The sequence below is a fragment of the Vombatus ursinus genome, unplaced genomic scaffold (genome assembly GCF_900497805.2).
Source record: "Vombatus ursinus unplaced genomic scaffold, bare-nosed wombat genome assembly UNPS02000255.1, whole genome shotgun sequence".
Taxonomy (NCBI): Eukaryota; Metazoa; Chordata; class Mammalia; order Diprotodontia; family Vombatidae; genus Vombatus; species Vombatus ursinus.
In genome coordinates this window covers 851848-875115 of record NW_020940033.1, presented here as the reverse complement: position 1 = coordinate 875115, position 23268 = coordinate 851848, and the positions used below count along the sequence as shown (strand labels likewise).

At 35.2% G+C, this 23268-nt stretch overlaps 1 protein-coding gene across 1 annotated transcript in view; it reads left to right on the top strand.

Moving 5' to 3' along the window:
• LOC114032719 (sperm flagellar protein 2-like) overlaps positions 1 to 23268 on the top strand; it is a 222684-nt gene that overhangs the window by 39358 nt on the left and 160058 nt on the right. Inside the window, exons 3-7 of the mRNA XM_027848143.1 lie at positions 5640 to 5892; positions 9669 to 9839; positions 13001 to 13141; positions 15099 to 15163; positions 18363 to 18543. Of these exons, the coding sequence (XP_027703944.1) occupies positions 5640 to 5892; positions 9669 to 9839; positions 13001 to 13141; positions 15099 to 15163; positions 18363 to 18543 (811 nt within the window). The remainder of the gene's footprint in view (positions 1 to 5639; positions 5893 to 9668; positions 9840 to 13000; positions 13142 to 15098; positions 15164 to 18362; positions 18544 to 23268) is intronic.

The following is a 23268-nucleotide window of genomic DNA, read 5'->3' as shown; positions in this document are numbered from 1 at the left end:
TATTTAGCCTTTCTCAGTTTCAGTCTACTTTTTTTTAAAATAAGTATATTCACCTCCTGGGGCTATGAAGTCTCCAGCGAAGTATGTGTAAAACCTTTTTGGCAACCTTAAAGTGCTATATTCATATCAGTAGTCATAATCATATTCATATTATAATTCATATCAGTAGTCATAATAATTGTTATTATTGTTTTTACCTGTACCTGTGACCCCACTTATGTAAGGAACTTTATCAAAGCAGAGCAGCAATTGCTCCACAAGCTCCAGTCTTGGAGAGTTTACTGGGGCACTATGGTTAAATAAATTTCCCATAGAGATGACCCTTTGTGTAGAAGTGAGACTTAAAACCAGGTGTTCCTGATACCAAGGCTGTCACTCCACCTACTAATGACACACAATCTCTTTCTATTATTTTTCTTTCTGTTTGAAAATTATAATAGAAAAAAATGCATGACATTATAAATGAAAATATAAGAATATAAAAAATAAGAAAGTTTTAGACAAGAAATTAATAAATTAAAACTGCCCAAATCTCTTAGAACCAGAGGACAGTATAAGAATAGAAAGAATCCTCTGTCTCCTCAACAAAGAAAACCCCAAAATAAAAACTCTCAGGATCATCATAGCCAAAATCCAGAGTTCCATGACAAAGAAAAGGTACTATATGCAGCCAAAAAGGTGTTCAAGTGCCAAAGATACACAATAAAGATTACACAAAACAGCAGCTACTGTATTGAAAGAGAGGACAGCTTTGAATGCGGTATTTGAAAAGACAAGAGATCAAAGGTTTACAATGAAAGAAAACCTATCAAGCAAAATTAAGTATATAATTCTATAGGGGGGAAATGAACCTTTGATGGAATAGAAGGTTTCCAAACATCCTTAATAAAAAGACCTGAGCTGAGTAAATTTTGAAATGGAAATGCATGCACCAAGAGAAACATAAAAAGGTGTTCCAAAAGTCTTTGTGCAGTTTTACATATTAATGTGATCTACATATTAATAGGAGGATAAAAAATGTCTTTTCAGATACTACTGCCTTTTAAGAATCACAAAAGAAAGCCTAAATGATGTTTTTATTCTGTTTTAATGGTCTTGGTATTGAGGAGGGGGTAGGGGATGGAAGGGACAGGAGGCTGTATGGGGGAATAAAGGAGAAAGGAGAGGAAAATGTTATTGTATGATACAAGTACATAAGATGAAAAGTATAAAGTCATTGAAGAAAGGATGGGAGACTAGGCATCCCAAGAAATTCACTTTCATGTAAACTGAATAAAGGAAACTTGAACATAACACATCCACACTCACACCAGGGATTCCTGTATAGAAATACATTGAACTCAAAGGGAAAGTAGGAACAGATAAGGACAAGGGAAGGGTGGAGAAGGCTCTAAGAGGGGAGGGATAGAAAGGGGATAGTCATAAACAAAACAGATTTGAAAGTGGGACAGAGTAATGGGAAAATGAATTAAAAGAAAAGGAATAAAGAAGGAAAATCTTGGATCAGGGGTGGAGGAAGGGAAAGAGAAGAACTGCAACATAGGGGAAACAGGCTATTTCACTTATAAGATCAAGTGTCAGGCCAACTTTGTCTTTTCTACCACCATTTTTATTTGTAAAGCAATAATAATTTTGAATATGATTGAGCTTAACCTCATCCATAAAATGAAAAAGGATAGAAGAATGGATTAAAAAGCAAAATTTGACAATATGTTGTTCATAAGAAGTACACTTGAATCACAAAAATTCATAGAGTTAAAATGAAGAGCTGAAGCAAAATCTGTTTTGCAGCAATAGAATTCAAAAAAATCAGGAGTAACAATCATGATTTCAGATAAGGCTACAGTAAAAATAAAGACAGAATTTTTTTTAAAGAGTAGGGAAATTACCTTATGATTAAAGGTACCAAAGAGAATTAATCAATATCAATACTTTCCATATTTGCAACTTATAGTGTAGCATTTAAACACTTAAAGGAAAAGTTAATCAAATTGCAGGAAAATTGATATTAAAACTATAATAGTGGAAGACCTTAATGTACTCCTTTCAGACATTGATAAATCCAGTGAAATGATAAATAAGAAAGAAATCAAGGACCTTAATAGAGTTTTAGAAAAATTAGAGATTATAGATCTCTTGTGATTACCAAAAGGAAATTACCTACTTTCCAGCTGCTTGTGGAAGCTTTACCTCAGCAAAAATGTAGGAAAGCAGAAATATTAAGTACAACATTTGATCATAGTGCAATAAAAATTATATACAACAGATGGCCCTTAAAATATCAAAAAGTGGTTGAAGATTAAATAACATAATTCTGAAGAAATGGTGGATCAAGGAATACATTCTAAAAACAATTGAAAATGTCATCAAAGAAAATAATGATAAGGAGACAATATAACAAAACTTATGGGAAACATCTGAAACAGTTCTGAAAGGGAAAATGTTTATCTCTAACTAATAAAAATATGTAGTTATCTGAATTTTTAAAAATTGAAAGGAAAATCAAATTGTTCACATAAAAATGTAAAAGGATAACTCACCAAATTTAATGAGAAATAAAAGAAATTATCAGAAATTATTTTGTTCAGGAGGCAGCTCAGTGGCGCTGTGGATAGAGCACTGGCCCTGGATTCAGGAGGACCTGAGTTCAATCCAGCCTCAGAACCATACACTTACTAGCTGTGTGACCCTGGGCAAGTCACTTAACCCCATTGCCTAGACCAAAAAAAAAAAAAAAGAAAAGAAAAGAAAAGAAATTATTTTGTCCATTATATGCTGACAAAATAGATAACTTAGAGGAAATGATGAATACTTATAAAAAATATACACAGAGTGTCAAATATAAATAACTGAATTTAAAAAAACAAACAGACCATAAATAACTCTCAAAGGAATAAAAAAAAACCTTCAGGACCAGATAGATTCACAAATTAATTCTACTAAACATTGAAAAAACAATTCTAATAGGACATAAATTGTTACAATACTAAGAAAAGGTACCCTTCCGATCCTTTTCTATGATACAAATATAGTCTCAATACTTAAACCAGAGAGAAATATATGCAGGAAAACAAAGTAACAGACCAATATCCTTAATAAAGTTTGATGCAAACAATTTTAAAGATAATGTTATCAAGTAGGCTACAACAACATTTAATTAGAACAATTGGATACTATAACCCCAGTGAGTTTATGCCAAGAATGTAAGGTAGGCTCCATAAGGAAAACTATGAATATAATAAATCCTGCTAATAATATAAATAAGATAATATTATTAAATCAATAGATACTAAAAAGAATTTGGAAAAGTCCAACATCTGTTTCAATTTTTTTTGAAACTTTTTAAAAATCATAGGAATAAATGAACATATTCTTCTTAATGCTCTTAAAAGAGCATTTATTTAAATCTAAGAGCAAATGTATGTAATGGAGAAAATTTAGAGGCCTTTTATCGCCCCCCCCAAAAAAAGTCCAGTATTTCAGCAAAATTACAAGATGTAAGATAAATCCATGTAAGTCATCAAGATTCATATATAACTAATAAAACTCTTCAGGAAGAAATAGAAAATTGCATTGAAAATAAATAAAGGTATAAGATGTTTGGGAGCGTATCTATTAATATTCAACAAAGACAATATAAACCTAATTATAATATAGTTTATTTTTCAACCCAAAAGACCTCCATTGCTGAGGGAAGGTCTTACTGTTGGACAAAAATTGCTGGGAAAACTGGACAGCAATCTGGGAGAAGTTATATTTAGATCAACATCTCATACCATACCCCAAAATAAGCTCCAAATAGATAGATGACCAAACATAAAAGATCGTATCATAAACAAATTAGAGGTGCAAGAAATTACCTTTTAAATTTATAGATAGGGGAAGAGTTTATGACGAAACAAGAGATAGATATGATTACACCAGATAAAATGTATAATTCTGATTATATAAAATATAAAAGATTTTGCACAACCAAATTAGAAGGGAAATAGGTAACTGGGGAGAAAAGCCTTTGTTGGCAAACTTCTCTGATGAAGGTCTCATTTCCAAGATAAATGTGAAATTGATTCAAATTTATGACTAAAAACCATTCTCAAATAGATAAATAATCAAAGGATATGAAAATACAGTTTTCAAAGAGAGAAATACAGGCTGTCAGCAATTATAGTTTTTAAATGCTTCAAATCACTTTAATTAGATACATGCAAATCTAAGCAACTCTGAGATTACACTTCACATATCTCACACTCTCAAAGATAACAAAAAAGGAAAATAACAAATATTGGAGGGGCTCCTGGAAAAAAAGGTACCTTAGTGAACTCTTAATAGAGGTCTAACTTCAACCATTCAGGAAACCAATTTTGGAACTATGCCCACAAAGTTAATAAATTTGCATCCCTTTTGATGTAGCTATACTAGTATGAGGCCTATACCCCAGAGAAATTTTTTTTTAAAAAGAGGAAAAGGACTTATGTCCAAAAATAATTTTGTAGCAGCTCTTTTCTTGGTAGCCAAAAATTGGAAACTAAAGGAGTGTCCTCCTGTTGGGGATTGGTTCGATAGATTATGGTACATAAAATTTAATGTAATATTATTGATACATAAGAAATTATGAATTGGATAGTTTCAAAGGAATCTAACCTCACTGAGCCTCAGTTTCCTTATTAAAAAAAAAGGAGGGAATTAGATTAGATGACCTCTATGGTCCCTGCCAACTCTGATTTGGTCCTAGGGTTTTATGATTACTTTTGTTGTTGTTGTTGTTGAGTTGTATCCAACTCTTCATGGTCCTGTTTGGGGTTTTCTTGCCAAAAAAAAAAAAATTGGAGTGGTTTGCCATTTCCTTCTCCAGCTCATTTTACAGATGAGGAAACTGAGGCAAACAGGGTTAAGTGACTTGCCCAGGGTAACACAGCTAGTTAGTGTCTGAGGCCAGATTTGAATTCAGGAGGATGAGTCTTCCTGACTCCAGACCCAACATTCTATCCACTGTGCCACCTAGCTGGCCCATTATGACTACTATTAGGTAACTAATAAGTGGTGGCTCTGATAATATAATCAAGCTTTCCTGGCTCTGGGCCTGTGTTATGTATATGTATGTATGTATATGTATACCTGAACACACATATATGTGTGTTATGTATATGTATGTATGTATATGTATACCTGAATACACATGTGTGTGCATATACACATACATAGATATGTGTATATAGAAGGGGTGTTTAGATAGATATATCTATACATATATATATATAGATAGATAGATATACACGTGTGTGAGTGTGTGTATGTAGCTTTGTGTGTATACCTTTCTGTAGAAATTCAAAAATCATATTTAAAGCACAGAAGTCTATGCCTTTTTCGTTCAAACCTAATATAAAATTAATCACTCTGGGGGTATGAAAAAGTTTAAGCTCTAAATGGTATTAAACTTTGAGTGAATGTACGGAAAAATAAAATGTTTAAAATGACATATAATTTGGAGTGGCATATCATGAAAATACTTGGGCTACTTGAAATATTTGCTTGAAAAGAAATATTTCACTGTGATTAATATTTTCATAGTGTATACGGCAATTATTGGTTTAGATAGGGTAACATCTAATAAATAAATTCTTTCTTTTTTTTCATTTTAGGGTTTCCAATGCCAAACTTAATAATTTTTCTCGCTTAGAACCAACATTTCAACTCCTGGGTGTTCAGTTCGATCAAAATGTGGCCCAAAATATTATGACAGAAAAACATGGCTCTGTGACCAAACTTCTTTATCAGTTGTACATTGCACTCCAAAAAAAGAAAAAAAGTGGACTCACTGGAGTTGCAATGCAAACAATGAGACCTTTAGCACCTGCAAAACTGCAAAATATGAAAAGTGAGATTTATCGAGAGGTGGGTATATAAAATAATGCTATAGAACCTTGTATGTTATACAGTGTAGAGGAACGACAAGAACTCCATGTAATTCCATGATAAGTCCCATTAGGCTTTTGAACGGTTTATCTTTTTTTGTTTGTTTGTTTCCTTTTATTGTATTATTTTTGTAGTAACAGTAGTTCAGAAATAAATTATTCCTCTTGAGGTTAGCTAGGTGGTGCAGTAGATTACGTAGTAGAGTATGGGACTTGAAGTCAGGAAGACCTGTGTTCAAATGCAGCCTCAAATACTTAATAACTTTGTGACCTTTGGCAAGTTACTTAACATCTACCTGCTTCAGTTTCTGCAAATGCAAAATAGGGATACCAACAACGCTTACCTCCCAGGGTTGTTGCAAAGATCAAATGAGGTAATACTTACAAAGTGTTGTTACAGTGCCTGGAAGATAGTGGACACTTATTGATATTTTTTCTTTCTTTCATTCCTTCCTTCTTTCCTTCATTTCTCCTTCCTCCCTTACCCCTTCCTTTGCTTCCTTCCTCATTCCCCCTTTCCTTCCTTTCTTCTTCCCTCCTTCCTTCCTCTTTCTCTTTTTATCTCCATCTCTCTGTCTCTCTCTCCCTCTCTGTCTCTGTCTCTCTCTCTCTCTCACATCTACTGTTTCTTTCTTTTCATCTCTGTCTCTGTCTCATACACATGTAAGACTAAGAATGCCATTCATGACCTAGCTCTCCCTTGTCCATGTATCTGATCAGTTAAGGATCATACAGGATTACAGCTGGAAGGGACCTCACAGATAATCTAGTACATTTCTCCCATTTGACAAATAAGGAAACTGAAGCCAGGAATTAGAAGCGACTTGTCCAAGATCACCCTGCAAGTAAACCGCAGATCCCAGAACTCAAACCGAGGTCCTCTGACTCCCAGCCCTCTGTTCTTTCTGTCATGACTACATTTGATTCTTCACTCCTAACATGTCTAATGTCTGTCCCTCCTTTGCCATTGTCAGTGCCATGCCCCTCTATCCCTTCATGCTTTCACTCCAGGAAGTTCCTTATTGTTCTTACTGTCTCCTGTCCCTCTTCCCTCTAACCCACCCTGTACGTTGTTGAAAATAAAATCTTCAATAATATTACTTTGATGATCTCCCATTACTTCAGTCTATCCTACCCCCTAACTGTGGGATCAAATACAAATCCTTTAATGTGGCAGTCACAAGACTCAGTGACTATCATTTAGAGCTAAATAGACCTTAGAGCTCACCTGGTACTGTCTACTAATGGTAAAGATGAAAAAACTGAGGGCCAGGGCTGTTGAATAATGTGCCAAAGGCAGTAAAATATGACACAGCTGAGATTTAAATACAGGTCCTCTGACCCTAAATCCAGCACTCATTATCCTACACTACACTGAGTTCAATGTCTTTTACAAGCTGGTCTCAACTTACCTTTTGAGTTTTATGCACTAATGTTCCTACCTGAATTTAGCTACAGCCAGGTTGGTCTTTTCACTTTTCCTTGAATATATTTCACACATTCCTACCTTCCTGGTTTGCTCATGACATTCCCCTATTGGGAATGAGCCACCCTCTTCCCAGTTTCCTTTTTGGCTATTTATACTCCTCCTTCAAGGTTTAACTGATGCTCTACCTCCTCCATGAAGCTAGCTGACTGGCTGGAAGAGACCACTGCCATACATCCTTAGATTATCTTTCAGATGTATGTGTCGTATTTCTGATTGCAAGTCTAGATTGCAAGTCCTAACAGGAGGGAGCATGTACTACATGTGTTTGTATCCCCCTAATTCCTTGCACAGTGCCTTGCATGTGGCAAGTACATCATTTGTGATGGGATAGAGACAAGATCATACAATTTCATTGGCAATTTATAAAAGAAAATAGAAAGTTCGATCTGCACTAAGAAATTTCCTTAAAATGAACATCGTGCATTAAATTGTCCAAACCAGTGGAGTCATGTGTAGCATTTTACTAATGCAGTAGTCCAAACAGAAAATACAAGTCATTCAGTCATATGGGAAAAGGTAATCATTATTCAGACCCCTCTTTGAGCGTGGGTATTCATTCAACATGGTCCATACCTGAAATCATCACGAACACAGAAATTCTTCTATTGTCAGGATCGTGATCACAGGGAAGACTCAAAAACCAAGTGGTATGAATAGTTAATGAAAGGAGCAGTCTTTCTCATCTCATTTACTATGAAAGATAGAACTATAAAGTAAGGAAATAATTTTTAAACAAATATACCAGAATTTAAATGGCCAAAAGATTCCAAAAGTTTACAAAATTAGTCACCACAGGAAGTTATGTACTTTTTATATTTATCACAATTGCTGAAACCACATTTGCAATTTCTCTTTGGGAATCACTTTTAAAGATATCTTACAAGCAATATGCCCCCCCCCCCCCGCAAAAAACCTTCCTTTTTATATAACTAAATGAAGCTGTTAAAGTTATTAGTCACATAAGATGGAGTTCTTCATAGTTTATAGATATTTTAAAAAATCAAATGCACCTTCATTATACCCAAATTTAAACACCAAGATCAGTCAGTAAACATGGAGTGCCTGTCACGTGTCAAATGCTATCCTAAGGGCTGAGGACACAAAAGAAGCAAAAGGCAATCCCTGCTCTCCAGGGGCTCACAATCCAATGGGTGAGATAACAAACAAATATATACAAACAAGCTGTATAGGGGATAAATAGGAAATGATTAACTAATGGAAGGCCCTGGAGTTAAGAGGGTATGAAAAAGGCTTCCTGCAGAAGATGGGATATCCAAACATGATTCCGTAGCCTTCAAAAACAATTGCCAAAGAGGAAATTCAGAAACATCTTTGCCAAAGACAGTCTTATTCATTCATTCATTCATTCATTCATTCATTCATGCATTCATTCATTCATTCAACCAATAGTTATTAAATGCCTTCTGTGTGCAGAGCACTGTATTAGGTGCTTGGGGGTGGGGTGGGATAAAAATTTTAACTAAGATCCCTGCCCTTTGAGAGCTTGTTGTCAATTGGAGTAAGTGTATAGTCCCAAAAAAGCTCTTTTGAAAGGTTTAAATCACCTATTCAGATTTAGACCTTTTGGTATAAATGTTAAAAATATTCAATCAGATTCCTTAGGGAGGTGTCAGTATTATAATCAAGAAGCAAAAGTATTGACTCTTCTACTAATGAGTCATGTTGTCTTGGCCATGTCAGATATGTTGACCTCAGTGATTTCTAAGCTTTCTAATCCAAATCTAAAATACTTGCTTGGTTTCATTGTCATACCATATATGTTTCTATGGCAGATAAATTACTTTGCAATGCATATGCTGATAACCTAGTGACCTCAAGGAGCTAATATATAATCATTTCTTTCCTAGTTAAAAGAGAGTAATTTAAGTAAGTTGTAAGTGAAGTAAGGGAGAATTTGTTATTTTTCATGTTTTTCAGATAATGTTTATCCAAATAAAACTGGATTTAGAAATTAACTTTAAAAAAAAAAAGAAAAGCCAAACCCAGGGCAATAGGTGCAAATGAGAGATTATTTTATGAGAATTCAAGTGTTTTATTTATTTTTAGTTCAAGTTTTCTACATTTTCCTTTGGCTATATGACTAATATCTTCAAAGACTCTTTTGGTGACTAACACAATAGTTAAACTTATTTCAAAAATAAGTTCAGATTATTTGTTCCATTTTTTAAACTTTTGTTGTAAAATTATGCTTAAAAAGCCCATTAGTTTCTAACTCCAGTATCTTTGGAAATGCTTTCTTTATTTAGAGACTTAAGAACCTGGTGCCTCGGCAAACTGATTTGAATCTAAAACGAGTGTCAGAAAAGTTTCAAACAAAGTTTAAAGAGATGGAAGAAAAAATTAATCGTGTGCATTTTGAAAATATCCAAAAAATTCAAAAGTTAAAGGAAGAACAAAGACTACAAGATCTTGAAAAGGTTCCATAAAACAGTAATTTTTTTTTTAGAAAAAATTTGATGCAATAGGCCAAAGATATCCCATATGGTGCCAATTGTAATCTCCTGCCCTATAGCGTACTTGATATGAGCACTGACGTACAAAGCTAAATTCCCCCAATGCCTGTTGTAAGTCATCTTCTCAGTGCCTCTGGAGATCATTTGTAGACGCTGTTGTTTTCTGGAGGTGTAAGGAGAATTCCTCCTGCACATCTTGACAGACGTGACACTGAGGTCTTGAGAGTTGCCACCATTCACAGAAGGGCGGCATCATTACCAAGATAGGCATTATCTGCCATCATTATCAAGATGGACTGATGAGGACCGTCACTGAGAGAGGAAGAAAATGTGGCAAGGGCTGTTGGGGTCTGCTCCTGTTAGGACACCTTCTCACTCTCTTGTGCATTCTTCCTTGTAGCAGTAGTAGCCTTGCTAGTTTTTTTCCTCCTCCTCTCCACCTCACTACCCCCATGGTTTATTCCTCTTGATCCCCTTAGAAACTGCCTCAGCTGCCTCTTTCCATCCCTACTACTTTGCTTTGACCACCCACCTGCCAGTCCTAAAATTTCTTTAAATGATTTCTAATGAATTCATGTACTTTTTTTAGAATTGAATAGGAAGACGGTATGTGAAATCATTGAAGACCTTTTGGGGAATTTCAGGGTGCTGGGTACATGGGAGGTATATACTATAGGCATCAAATTATAGTTCCCATTCCTATTGTACTATAAATCAATTTTTCCTTTTTTATTCTTGTGCTCATAATGCTAAGAAACTAACACCTATGCTATGAATGGGGTTCAACTAATTAATAGATATCTGGATAAGGAATGATTCATTGCCCATCCTCAAAGGAAAATTTTAAAAAGACAAATAAACTAGAAAATTTTGTGATTCAGATAGCACAAAGACAGCAGAGGATTGGGTTTCCCAACAGCATACTATTTCAGCAGCTGCTTCTGTTTTAAGAAGAAACGCTGAGCATTTTGTCAAAGTATTGCTTGCATTGCAGTGAGGGTACAGTTCTCCACTTAGATGCTACTAAATAATAGAATTAAAAGAGACCACCAATGGAACAATTTAGTACCAAATTTAAAACCAGAAATCCCCAGGAAAAAGCAGGGAAGTGGGGGGGAGGGAGAGAGACAATAGGAGGGTGGGAAGGGGGAAAAAGAGGGAGGGAGGGGGGGAGAGAGAGAGAGAGAGAGAGAGAGAGAAAGAGAGAGAGAGAGAGAGAGAGAGAGAGGAGAAACACCAAGTAATTTTTAAGCCTTTTTTTGGTAAGACAAAGCAAATGTAACAAAATAAGGCTCATGTTTTCTCTCCCTCTGAGGAAAAGAGTATTGTTTTATAAGATAAAAGCTTATAGTGATACACACACATATATACATATATACAAATACTCATCTTCTTAATTCTCATTTTTCTCAAGAAGACATGAATTTTCATGGTTCATTTCAGACATTATAAATCTACTAAATGCAAAAAAAGAAAGGTATGTAGAAAGGAAATGGCAGAAAAATAAGCTTTTATGATTATTAGTATAGCAAATGGATTACAGCCTTTTTGGATGACCCTTAGAAAGAATTGTATACATACTTACTGCCTCTGTTTCCTCACTTCTCACTCCATTTTTTGCCATCTAGCTTCCCACCTCACTGTTAGTGAAACTGCCATCTTTAAGATTACAAAGGACCTTTACATTGTTAAATCCAGTCACCTTTTCTTTGTCATCATCCTTCCTCCTTGAATTCTCTATAGCCTTGGACTCTGTGAGCTACTCCCTATTCTGGAATATTCTTTTTTTTCCCCTTTGGCTTCCATGACACTTCTCTCTGTTGGTTTTCTTCCTGTCTGTCTAATCTTTCTGTATCACCTTTGCTAGATCATCATCTACTTCTCACCCATTTAATGTAGCCGTATCATTAGGGCTCTGTCCCATTTCCTGTCTCTTTTTCTATTTTATCCTTCCTCCTCTGCTTTCATTGAAGTATCATCTCTACCAAGGTGACACACATTTACATATTCAGTCCACATCTCTCTCTCTTTTTTTTTTGTTTGTTTTTTTATAGGCAATTGGGGTTAAGTGACTTGCCCAGGGTCACACAGCTAGTAAGTGTCCAGTGTTTGGTGTGAACTCAGGTCCTCCTGACTTTAGGGCCGGTGCGCCACCTAGCTACCCCTCACATCTCTCTTGAACCTGAATCTGCCATTGTCACCTGCCTGTTGGATCTCTCCTAGAAAACCAGTTGAATCTCAAACTCAACCTGTCCAAAATGGGACTAATTTTTCTTTCCCCCAAACAACACCATTCCCCCAAGCTTGCCCATTTCTATTGAACTGAATTTTAATGTTAGTTAAAATCTCAACATTTTGCCTGATAAGTTGATTTTATTTATCTGAAGACAATAATAACTTGAGTCATAGTTTGTTTTAGATTAATTTTAAAGAATTTGAGGCATTCTACTAAGATAACTACATGATTATTATCAGAAGAGTGCCTAATTCGCAGTTAAAAAAACCTTTAATGTTAAAATTTTTAAAAGCATCTTTTTTTTCTTCTTTACTATGCCCTACTAATTCTATTTTTCACAGAAAAATTATTTCTTGTTTATAAGAAATGATGGCCACTAATAATTCAGAATTTGGAATAAACTCTGGAATTCATTGTTTAAATTCATTGTTTAAATTGTTATTGAATTGTTGGTAGGCTTATTAATTGACCTCGATTCAGTAGGAATCTTCCAGAATCTTCAGATAAACTCCTGTCTCTCTGATAGATGTATTTTTCTGCCAGTATTCCTCAAGGATGACAGTATGTAATCACTTCCCCATCCTATGATGGCCCTGGAGCTACATCTTTCCTATCCTTCAGGGGGTTGTCAGGACAACCCAACCACCGCTTTCACAAAATATCACGGAGAGGACACTAGACTGGCAAGCCTAGTTTCCTTGTTGCTAGTATGTTGCTTTTTGAAAAGATCATATAAGTTAAAAGTTTTACAGTATTCGTTATATGTATAAAGAATATCAATTTATTTGATCTGAGCTACGAAATTTTCTGTGGATGAATTTTAAGTAGAATGTTGTAGATCCTTCTGAAGAACTGACAAACAGAATTAACTTTATATGTAAATACACAGCAACACTTGGGCAGAAGACGGCAACATGAAATGATGGCTAGAATTCAAGCAGCCATTTTACAGATTCCCAAAGTATTACCAAACCGTACTTTGAAAGCTATTGAAAGACAAAAAATGTTGATGAAGAAAAAAGAGGCAGAGGTTAGTGATCATCTTTATTTTTTATAATTTCCTATCACATTGCCTCAATGTAGAATTTTTAAAAGGTAAAGCAATTTAATGTATAGTGATTTAAATGACTAGTAAATATTATATAATCTCTCAAATTTTTTTTCTTCCTACCATGCTTTTTTTTGTCCCTACCAACAATTATTAGTGACACTCACATCTATTTATTCACATTTAACCTATTTTATTCAGATATTCTTATTAAACCAAAGAATCATAAAGCTTAAAGGGACTAAATAGTTTATTTTACCCAAACCACATACTTTATAGTTGAGGAAACTGAGGCCCATAAAAGTGACATGACATGTCTGTCTCTGCCTCTGTTATGAGCTTCAGTTTCTATTTCTGAGATTTAGTTTCTTTACCTGAGAATATAAGGGCAATAAAATGTGTACAACTTCCCTCAATAGGATTGTGGTCAAGATTAGCTGAGCTAATGGATTTGAAATGTTTTGTAACTTTTTTTTTTGAGTCATTTCAGTTGTCTACAACTCTCTGTTACCCCATTTGGGGTTTTCTTGGCAAAGATACTGGAGTGGTTTGCCATTTTCTTCTCCAGCTCATTTTACAGGTGAGGAAACTGAGGCAAACAGGGTTAAGTGACTTGCCCAGGGTCACTCAGCTAGTTAAGTGTCTAAGGTCAAATTTGAACTCAGGTCCTCCTGACTCCAGGCCATGGACTCTCCTGTGCCCCTTAACTGACCTTTGAACTCTGCTGACCTATTAAAGTTATGATTTTCTTGTCTAAGACCTTAAACAAAAGAAAAAAATGTATATATGCATATATTTACACACACACACACAGAGCCAGGACAGATTCAGGTTTGGAGGGTATAGAGAATGGTTTTCCAAATAGGTTTTTCTAAACCTATCAGTCATTCCACTAGATGAGCTTAATCTAATTGCATTTGGTTTAGAAGAATTCAACCTACTTTTGATAGTTTACTGGCCTTCAAATACCACATGGGACAGCTAGGTGGCTCAGTGGACAGAGTGACTGGGCCTGGGGTCAGGAAGACCTGAGTTCGTATCTAGCCTGTCTGTGTGACCATGGGCAAATCACTTGTTTGCCTCAGTTTCTTCAGTTATAAAATGGGGATAATAACAATATCTATATCCAGGTGGTTGTGAGATCAAATAGGTAGTATTTTTAAAGCACTTCATACAGTGCCTAGCACATAGTGGGTGCTATATAAATGTTGTTATTATTATTATTATTATATTATCATTATTATTATTATTACTATTATTATTACAGACAATTTTACAGACTGTTAAGTGAATGTTCTTATTGCGTAACTATGTAGTACAGTAAGACAGACTATCTTTCATAGGAATTTCTCTTTGAATTTTGTAATATTAAAAAATATCACCCAGAAGGGACTTTTTTTTCAGATTTTATTTCAATACAAAGCTCAGCTTCTTTTTTTCCCCATATGTGGTAAAAAACCTCATTAAGTATTTATTACAAGGACACAGTACAAATGAGACCTCAGAAGAATGTTTAAAAAGTTTAAAGGGGAAAAAAAAAGGAAATATTCATTTCTATTAAACTGGCATTATGCCTCAGAAACATTCATTATCATAATTGCATCAGGTCCTAGAAGGACTTGTCCTGTGATAAAAATGTTACACATGTCATTATCATAAACAGAACTTTGATCTAGATGGCATATAGGTGAGATTAAATATGACTATTATTAGGCAACATTTAGATTACTAAAAGTAAGAAAATAATATTCCTTTATTTTAAAAAAATTCTGTAATTCAATCTTTTCACTAATTCAAACCGGCTTTGAACATAATTAATTCAAATTAATGAAGTCTAACTATAGCCTGATATGCATATTACTTTATAAGTTCCAATATGGTAATTGAGTGCCTTTGTTTTTTTAGACAAGTATTAACTGACAGTATATGTTTTCTTTAGGATGTGGTTAATGAAATTAAGACGTTTGAATTGCTAATAAAAAAGGAGATGGAGGCCAAATCCAGGTAAGGTTTGAACTAGCTTAATAATGATGAAACTGAGTTCTGCTGTAAAAACTTGAATATCTAATGGAAGCTGATGAGGAATAATAATAGAGGAATAAAGAGGGACATGCTGAAGCCAACTCACACCAACTCTCAGGAACCAAGTATTAAATTTTTAGGATGAGTATTTATATTTGGAAATCAGCAAATGCAACAAATCAGGGGTTGATTTATTATTTTGTTGTTTGTCTAGACTTAGGAAAGTGATGGAGAAAATGTTAATAATACAAATTAAACTTTAAAAATGTGTTATATGTAAAATTTTCCCCCAGAGATCCAATTGCTAAACACTTACCAGCACATCCCTAGGAGTATGTCACATAAATTATAATGCATAATAGTGCATGGTAAGTGCAGTGGAATAGTGTTAAATAAATTGCCTTGTGAGATTAAAACGGGAAAAGACTGATGCCACTGGGGGTTGGGCATTGATTAAGACTAAGAAAATGGCATTTAAATTGAACTTTGAAGGATGGTAGTAGCTCCACAGATGAAGAAAGACAATTGGGATATCAAAGGCTTTGGGAACAATATGTGAGCAAAGGCACATAGAATAAAAAGTGCAGATTGTCTTTGAATACCAGAAAAATTTAGTTAGATGATGTCTCAAGTGAGTGGAGAGTAGCATAATGAAATAAGGCTAAAAAACTGGAGTGATGCTCATTTGTGGAGGGCTTCAAGGCCGTATAAGAATTTGCATTCTACTCTGTAGGAGGTAAGGATTTGGAGCAGAGAGCCAAAGTATAAAAGTTGGTATGGCTAGCAATATGGAGGAGACATTGGGGAAAGAGAAGAGAAGTCCTTTTAGAATACAGGCAATTCACAGTTCCAAAGTCCTAGAGGATTGAAGAACATATTGTAGGAACAACAGAAAGTTTGATCAAAGCAGATGACAATAATGAAATATACCAAAACTTAGAGGATGCATCTAAAGCTGTTCTAGGGTAGAAATTTATATCCCTAAATTATTTCTTGAGCAAAAGAGAGAAAGAGTAAATCAATGAAATTGGCATGCAATTAAAAAAAAATCTTGAGCAACAAAAGTGGGAAAAAATCTAACTAACAAAGTCAAAATTATGGTAATTAAAGAATTCAATTGAAATAAAAAAGATTACTGGATTTATAAATAAAATTAGGATCTGATTTTTTTAAAAAACTAACTAAATAAACACTTCTTATTTCAAAAGAGAAAACCAAACTGACCATATCAAAAAGAAAGCAATATTTTGAAGAGGAAATTAAAGAAATTATTAGAAACTATTTTGCCAAATTATATGCTAATAGAATTGATAACTTACAGAGATGAATAGAGAAATATAAAATATTCAGTAACAAAAAAAGAAACTAAATAACATTTAAATAATAGAAGGAGCTAGGTTGTGCAGTGAAAAGAGGGCAGGAAATCAGAATTTGAGCCTGAGTCCAAATTCTACCTCAAACACCTACTAGGTATATTACTCTGAGCAAGTCATTTATCCTCTGTTTGCCTCAGTTTCCTCAACTAAATAAACATTAACTAAATAAACATTTGGTGCATGTGAGAAAAAAAGTTGACTATGGTTTTTTTTTTTTTAAAGTATCTCTGGATCTCTCATGAAAAGCATTCTTTGTTTTTCCACTTGTTTTCTGTTACGGGTTGTTATAAAGATCAAATGAGGGCTCTTCTGGCTCTGTGATAAGGCCATCTCCATTAGTGCCATTAGATAATGTAAACTCTTTGAAGGCACAGTGTCTTACGTATGTGATGACATTTCCATTTTCAGTCATGTCTGACTCTTCATGACCACTTTTGGGATTTTCTTGGCAAAGATACTGGAGTGGTTTGCCCTTTCCTTCTCCAGCTCATTTTACAGATGAGAAAACTGAGGCAAACAAGGTTAAATGACTTGGCCAGGGTCACTCAGCTAGTCAGTGTCTGAGGTCAGATTTGAATTGGAGGAGGGATGAGTCTTCCTGACCTCAGGCCTGGTACTCCCTCCAGTGAGCTGCCTAGCTGCCCTGCCTAACATATGGAAAGTACCTAACAGATACTCATTGTGTTGCCTTCAGTTATTCAGAAGGTATTGTAGGAATTGAGATTATTTTTTTTCTACTGTACAACTGGCCAATTTATCTTTGCCTTTTTGCATAAAGTAGGAAATTCTGTTCCAGACTTCTGTATGACCCACTGCAAGTTAGGTTTTTGTACCTGTACCTGCTTCTTCCCACAAGAAGTAGGCCAATGAACTGAGAATGCTTCATTTTGTTTCAGAAAACCTTGGGAAGAGATTAAGCTGAGCCTATTCCAGGAGTAGGTGGCATGCCAAATAGGGCTTATTTTGTAGTCTAGATCTTTGAGATATCAAGAAACAATTATACTATTACAGAAGCTAGTATCTATAATTGTCATGAAGTTATACATCATAAAGTGGGGAAAGAATAGTAGTACTCCCTCCCTCCCCAATCTCAATAGGCAATATTTATATATCATTTTAAGGTTTTCATAGCCCTTTACATATATTATTTCATTCAATTCTCACAATAAACCTGTGAGGTAAATGCTATTATTACCCCCATTTTACAGATAAGGAAACTGAGGCTGGCAGAGATTAAGTGACTTGCCCAGGGTCATACTGCTAGTAAGTGCCTGAGATAGAACTTGAGCTCCAGTGCTGTAATCCAATATACCACCTAGCTGCCTTCTAGACCCAAACCATATCTAGTAGTTGAAATCATGAAAATTTGCTGGAAACTTTTGTAGAGGCAGTACACCCCTGTCTCCTGAGTTAGTCTGAATACTGCTGCTCCAATAATGGGATGAGAGCTGATCCAGAGGCCTAGAAGGAGGGGAAGAACAGGGGAAATAAAAGAGCAACAGAATAGAAACAGTGAGAGTGAGTAATGAGAGAGGAGAGAAGGAAGTTGTAGTATGTTAGACGGTGTTGTAGTGGCAGAGTCAAAAAGAGGGAAGGTCCAGAAATAAAGGTCGCAGCTAAGGTATTAAGATAGCGATATCATGTCCTCACGATGCTGAGCTTCTGCTATTTGATTGAATGTCTGTGTTCCAATATTTATCAAATATTAGCCACCCAAAACTCTATTAAATTATTATAGCATTCCCCCATGTGTAGGAATATACAAATTATGATGTTAACTCTTTTGTAAAAATTATTTTTCCTAGTGAATCAAAAGCTCCTACAGCTGCCCAGACAACTGCTCTCTTGTTAAGCACTTATTCAGATGAGGAGTACATGAAAAAAATTCAAAAACGTCTAGAGGAAGATACCTTAGCCCGGGAACAAAGGGAGAAAAGAAGGAGGAAATTGTTAATGGATCAGTTAATAGCCCATGAAGCACAAGAGGTAAGAGTATGTAAGCTTAGATTCCATAATAACATAAAATTGCAAAGCCTGTTTTTTTTAAACTTTAAAGTACTTTACTTTTATTTACTTTGTAAATTTGAAATCTATTTTTTTTTACTGTTCTTAATATTCTGAAGTAGTTTATAATCTGAAAATAACAGCAAGTCTCTTTGGATAAAAGAAAAGCTATTACAAACTGCTTATAAGGGTTGTTTTTTAATCTATACAATTCACTTATTATAAAGGTAGATAGGAAGAGCTTCTTTCTAAACAATATAGAAAAACTGTTCAATTTCCTAAATTGTTAGTAAAATTAATATGTATGTTTAAAACTTGAAGATACATTTTATTTTTGAAATTATTATGTCTTATAATTACCTAGTCAATCTGAATTCACACACTGTCAAAATTGAACATATTATCAATCACCATTGTTTAGTTAAAAGGTGGGTCTTTCTGTAAGAATTACAGTCTTTTCTTAGTAGATGTGGTAGTATTTTTTAAAATGTTAGCTCCTAAGGCTATAAAATCAGCAATAATAATTTTAAAGCAAATATTCATTTAAAATTTTATTAGCTATTAAAACAACAATCTTTTAACTATTATTGTAGGCATTTCAGAACATGACCTAGATTATAACCTTTCCACACCTCATGGAGTTGCTCATTACCATGTGCTGCTGTGGATGATAATGTTCATTGCCCAGGGGCCATCTTTCTGGTAATGTGTCTTTCCATACCTGCCTTTGGTGGTCTTTACCAGGATTGGGAAGGAAGCTTTTCTGACTTTTTACAGGACTCTCTAGAACTTGTCTCCACTGGCATATTCTTTAGAAAGGTAATCTTGAAGGTATAATGTAACATCAGAATATCACTTTAGTGTAGGTTAATTTTCTATACTTTTATCTCTCTCTAATTATATATGGATATATAATTACATGTAAGTATGTATGTAATTCTATATGGACATATCTGTGGGTATTGTGTGTGTATGTGGATCCAAAGTCCATCTCTCATTCTTCATTGTGGCATGGAGGTTAAATCTATGATTACATGATCTTCCCTGCATTTTTTTTTTGCAAATTATCATCATGAACACATAATGGTGATCATAGAGATGTCTCTAGTCTTCTAAGGATAAAATAGAAAATTTTCAAGCTCTGACAGCTTCTACCATGCTGGAAAGGCTCCACATATTGTTCTGGGAAAAGAATACATCTGACTCTTGAGACCAGACCAGCTGAATGTGAAGAAGCAATTCACCCCTTAGATTGGCCACTTGATGAAGAATTTTTTTGGCTATAGCAACCCATGAAACAAAGAGTGGTCTTCAGTCTTGTGTGCCACCCCTCACCACACTTCCCACCCACTCGCCCACCCTTGCATTTCTATAGTGATCATCATAGGCTAGCAGAAAAGAGAACAGAAGGCATCACCAATCACCTAGTCTCCAGACCATCACTAAACATTAACTTACCTGTTAGTACTATAAATATGAGAGATTATGTCCCATGGCCAGTCAGCAGACATACAAAAGGAACTAAATCCAATCAACCTTGATATCGTCATGAGAAAAGAAAACTAAAGGCAAAAAGAGTCTGATGCTAAATGGAAGAAGGACTTGTGGGTTCTCCTTGCAGACGCAAAGCAGCTAGATGTGGTTTCATCATATGCGCAAAGGCAACAAGCGACATCATTTCAGTGACATGCCTGTGGTCAGCTCTTTGGAAATCTTTGCAAAAAGATTGCAAGGAACACCATGGGATCACAAATGGGGATCATCTAGTCCAATTCCCTTCATTTTAAAGAAAAAGAAATGAAGACCTAGATAAAGGACTTGCTTCACTACTATCTGTTTCTGTTACACAGGTAATAAGTGATAGAGTCAGTATTTTAACCAAGGTCTAACAATTTGAGATAGTGTTCTTTCTAGGATCAGCTGGGTGACCCAGTGGATAGAGCATTGGCACTGGAATCAGGAAGACCTGAGTTCAAATCTGGCATTATACACTTCCTAGCTGTGTGACCCTGGGAAAGTCTCTTAACCTCTGTTTGCCTCAGTTTCCTTAACTGTAAAGTAGAAATAATAATTGTACCTACCTCTAATAAGTGTCTGAAGCCAGATTTGAGTCCAGCAATTGTTTCTGTCTTGGCCAGAGACGCTGAGTCTTTCCCTCCCAGATTGATTTTTTTTGGACTAGGTAAAAGAGACCATTCTCTTCCTCATTTCTTACCTAGCCTTAATCACTGATTGGGCATTGCCTCAGTCAAACTAAAGGCCAAGGTCTCCCACTGCATGCAGGGACATCTCCAATCATCCCTATCTATATCTTGCTACTGGACCCAGATGGCTTTGGAGGAGAGAGTGAGGCTGGTGACTTTGCACAGCCCTATCTCACTTAAATCCAGTTAAGTTGCATGTCATGGCATCACCACCCTGATGTCATGGTCCTCTTAGAGAACGAAGGACAAACAATAACAACTATGAAAAGAGAACAGACAGGCTTTCAAAGTTACTTTCCATAAAAAAAACACATCTATATCGGGACATCTGTAACTACGCATTCTACTGTGCTTATTTTTTATTAGCTATAAAATAGCATTCAATTCAATAATCTAAACATTCCCTTAAAGGTTTTTGACTAACAAAATTTTCCCCATGTTTATGTTAAAAAGCATGCAGAATTCCTTGAAATATATAGAAATAGATAACTTTCTTTGACAAGCCTTTGGTTAGTACTTATTAAGTGAGATATAAAGCGGACAGTCATTTGCTTACCATGGGTGTTTGCCATTGTCATAAAGGATGTCAGGCGTAGAGTCCAAATAAAAGATGAATTCTTCAGGTAGTCCTGTTGGTGGAAAATATTGTGCAGATTGAGTTAAATTCCAGAGCCTCTTAATTTCAATCATAATCTCTCAAAAGAATTGGACCTAATTATCTATGCTAGAAAAGCCAAGGTGAAAAATGACAGTTGCCCGTCAGTCTGGTCCATCAGTAAACATCTCCTGGACAAACACTGCAAATCAACAAGATTGAACAAGAAGAGGAGAAGAAGAGAGTAGGCTCCTGGGTATTTGAGAAGTTCGACCATCCTTTTAATGACTTCAAGCTTCTCTCACAAAGACCCACCTTTTTTAACATCCGTATTCTTCCACTGATTCTGCAGAGTTAGGAACCCTAGACCACCGTAGTCTTTCAATGATTAACAAAAGTGAGAGTAGTCTGCAAGTGAGGAGTTGCTCAAGAGGAACCACGTAGAGGATATCATCCACCTTACATGTGACTGAAAAAGGCGGTGGAATGATTGGGTGGCAGGAGCAAGGCAGTAACTGAATGACAGGCTGGAGGCTCCATGGATATCCTCACAGTATCAAGAGGTCTAGAAGACCTCCCAGCACGCCGGAGGTGCCTTCCATATGGGAGGACATGGGCAGGAGCTTCATCGAATGAGGAGGGGGCTGGGGTTGAAGATTGTCCTGCTGAAGTGACTCCTGAACTATCAAAAGGTCCGCGTTATTCACGTCTTAGTTTTCTGGGTTTTTACAATTTTTTTTACATCAAAGGTTTTAATATCTCATCTGTATTTTTTCATTTTCCTGATTTTAGAGGAGCTTTTTATGATTAAACAGGGACTGTTTTGTTTTCATCTTTATATCCCCAACATTTAGCACAGAGCCTTGCAAATAGTAAGCACTAAATGTTTGTTGAATTTCTTTTTTGTTTGTTTCATAAATATGTATATATTGATGTATGTGTGAATATGTGTATTGCTTTTAAAATAGACTATCTTACAGCTATGTTATATTTTATGCTTTCTTTTTAGAATATTGTATATATAATATTACTATTAAGTATGCTTTTAGAAAAAGCGTAAACCTATATAAGATTGTGCACCGTCTTGGGGAGGGTGGTGGGGAGGAAGGGGGAGAAAAATTTTAAACTCAAAAACATATGGAAGTGATTATTGATAAATCAAAATAAATTAATAAAAAAGAAAAAAACAAAAAAAGAAAATGTCATTAAAAAAAAGAAAAAGCAAAAACCTAACCACCGTCGTAATTGTATAATATTTTGAGACAGAGGGATCTTTGTCAATCAATTGTCTGTACTCTCTTCATTTTTTTAAATAAACAGTCTGAGAGTTTTGAAACATCCAATATCGTGGATCATTTAGTGGAAGAAGTGGAATAAGAACCCAGATCTCCTGAGGTTTTTTAAATTAGAGCTCTTTCTTCTGAGTTAATTGAAGGAGACTGTGTAGCAGAGATTAAAAATCAAATTTTGGAACCTTAAATCTGTGTGACCACAAGCAGTCTGGAAACTTACCTTGCTTTTTCTGAACTTTATTCCTTTTCTGAGGATACCCTCTGCATTGATATATGTGAACTGACATTTTCCTTTGTTGTCATCATCATCATCGTAATTGACATCAGTATCATCAATATTTTAATAGATTTACAAAATACATCCATTACGACAATTGCACAGAGGTGAGGGGAAGCGATAGTAGTACAAATACTTTAATCCCTGTTTCGTGGATGAGGAGCCAGATGCAGAGAACTTAAATGATTCCGTCCTGGGGCTACCTAGCTAATAAAACTGAAGCTTAATCTGAGACTTCTGATTTTTTTCTCCTATGACACTGTACCCCTACATCTAAGAATAAGCAGTACTACATATCTTCCTGTCCCCACAGATAAAGCATATATTCTCCCCATCACA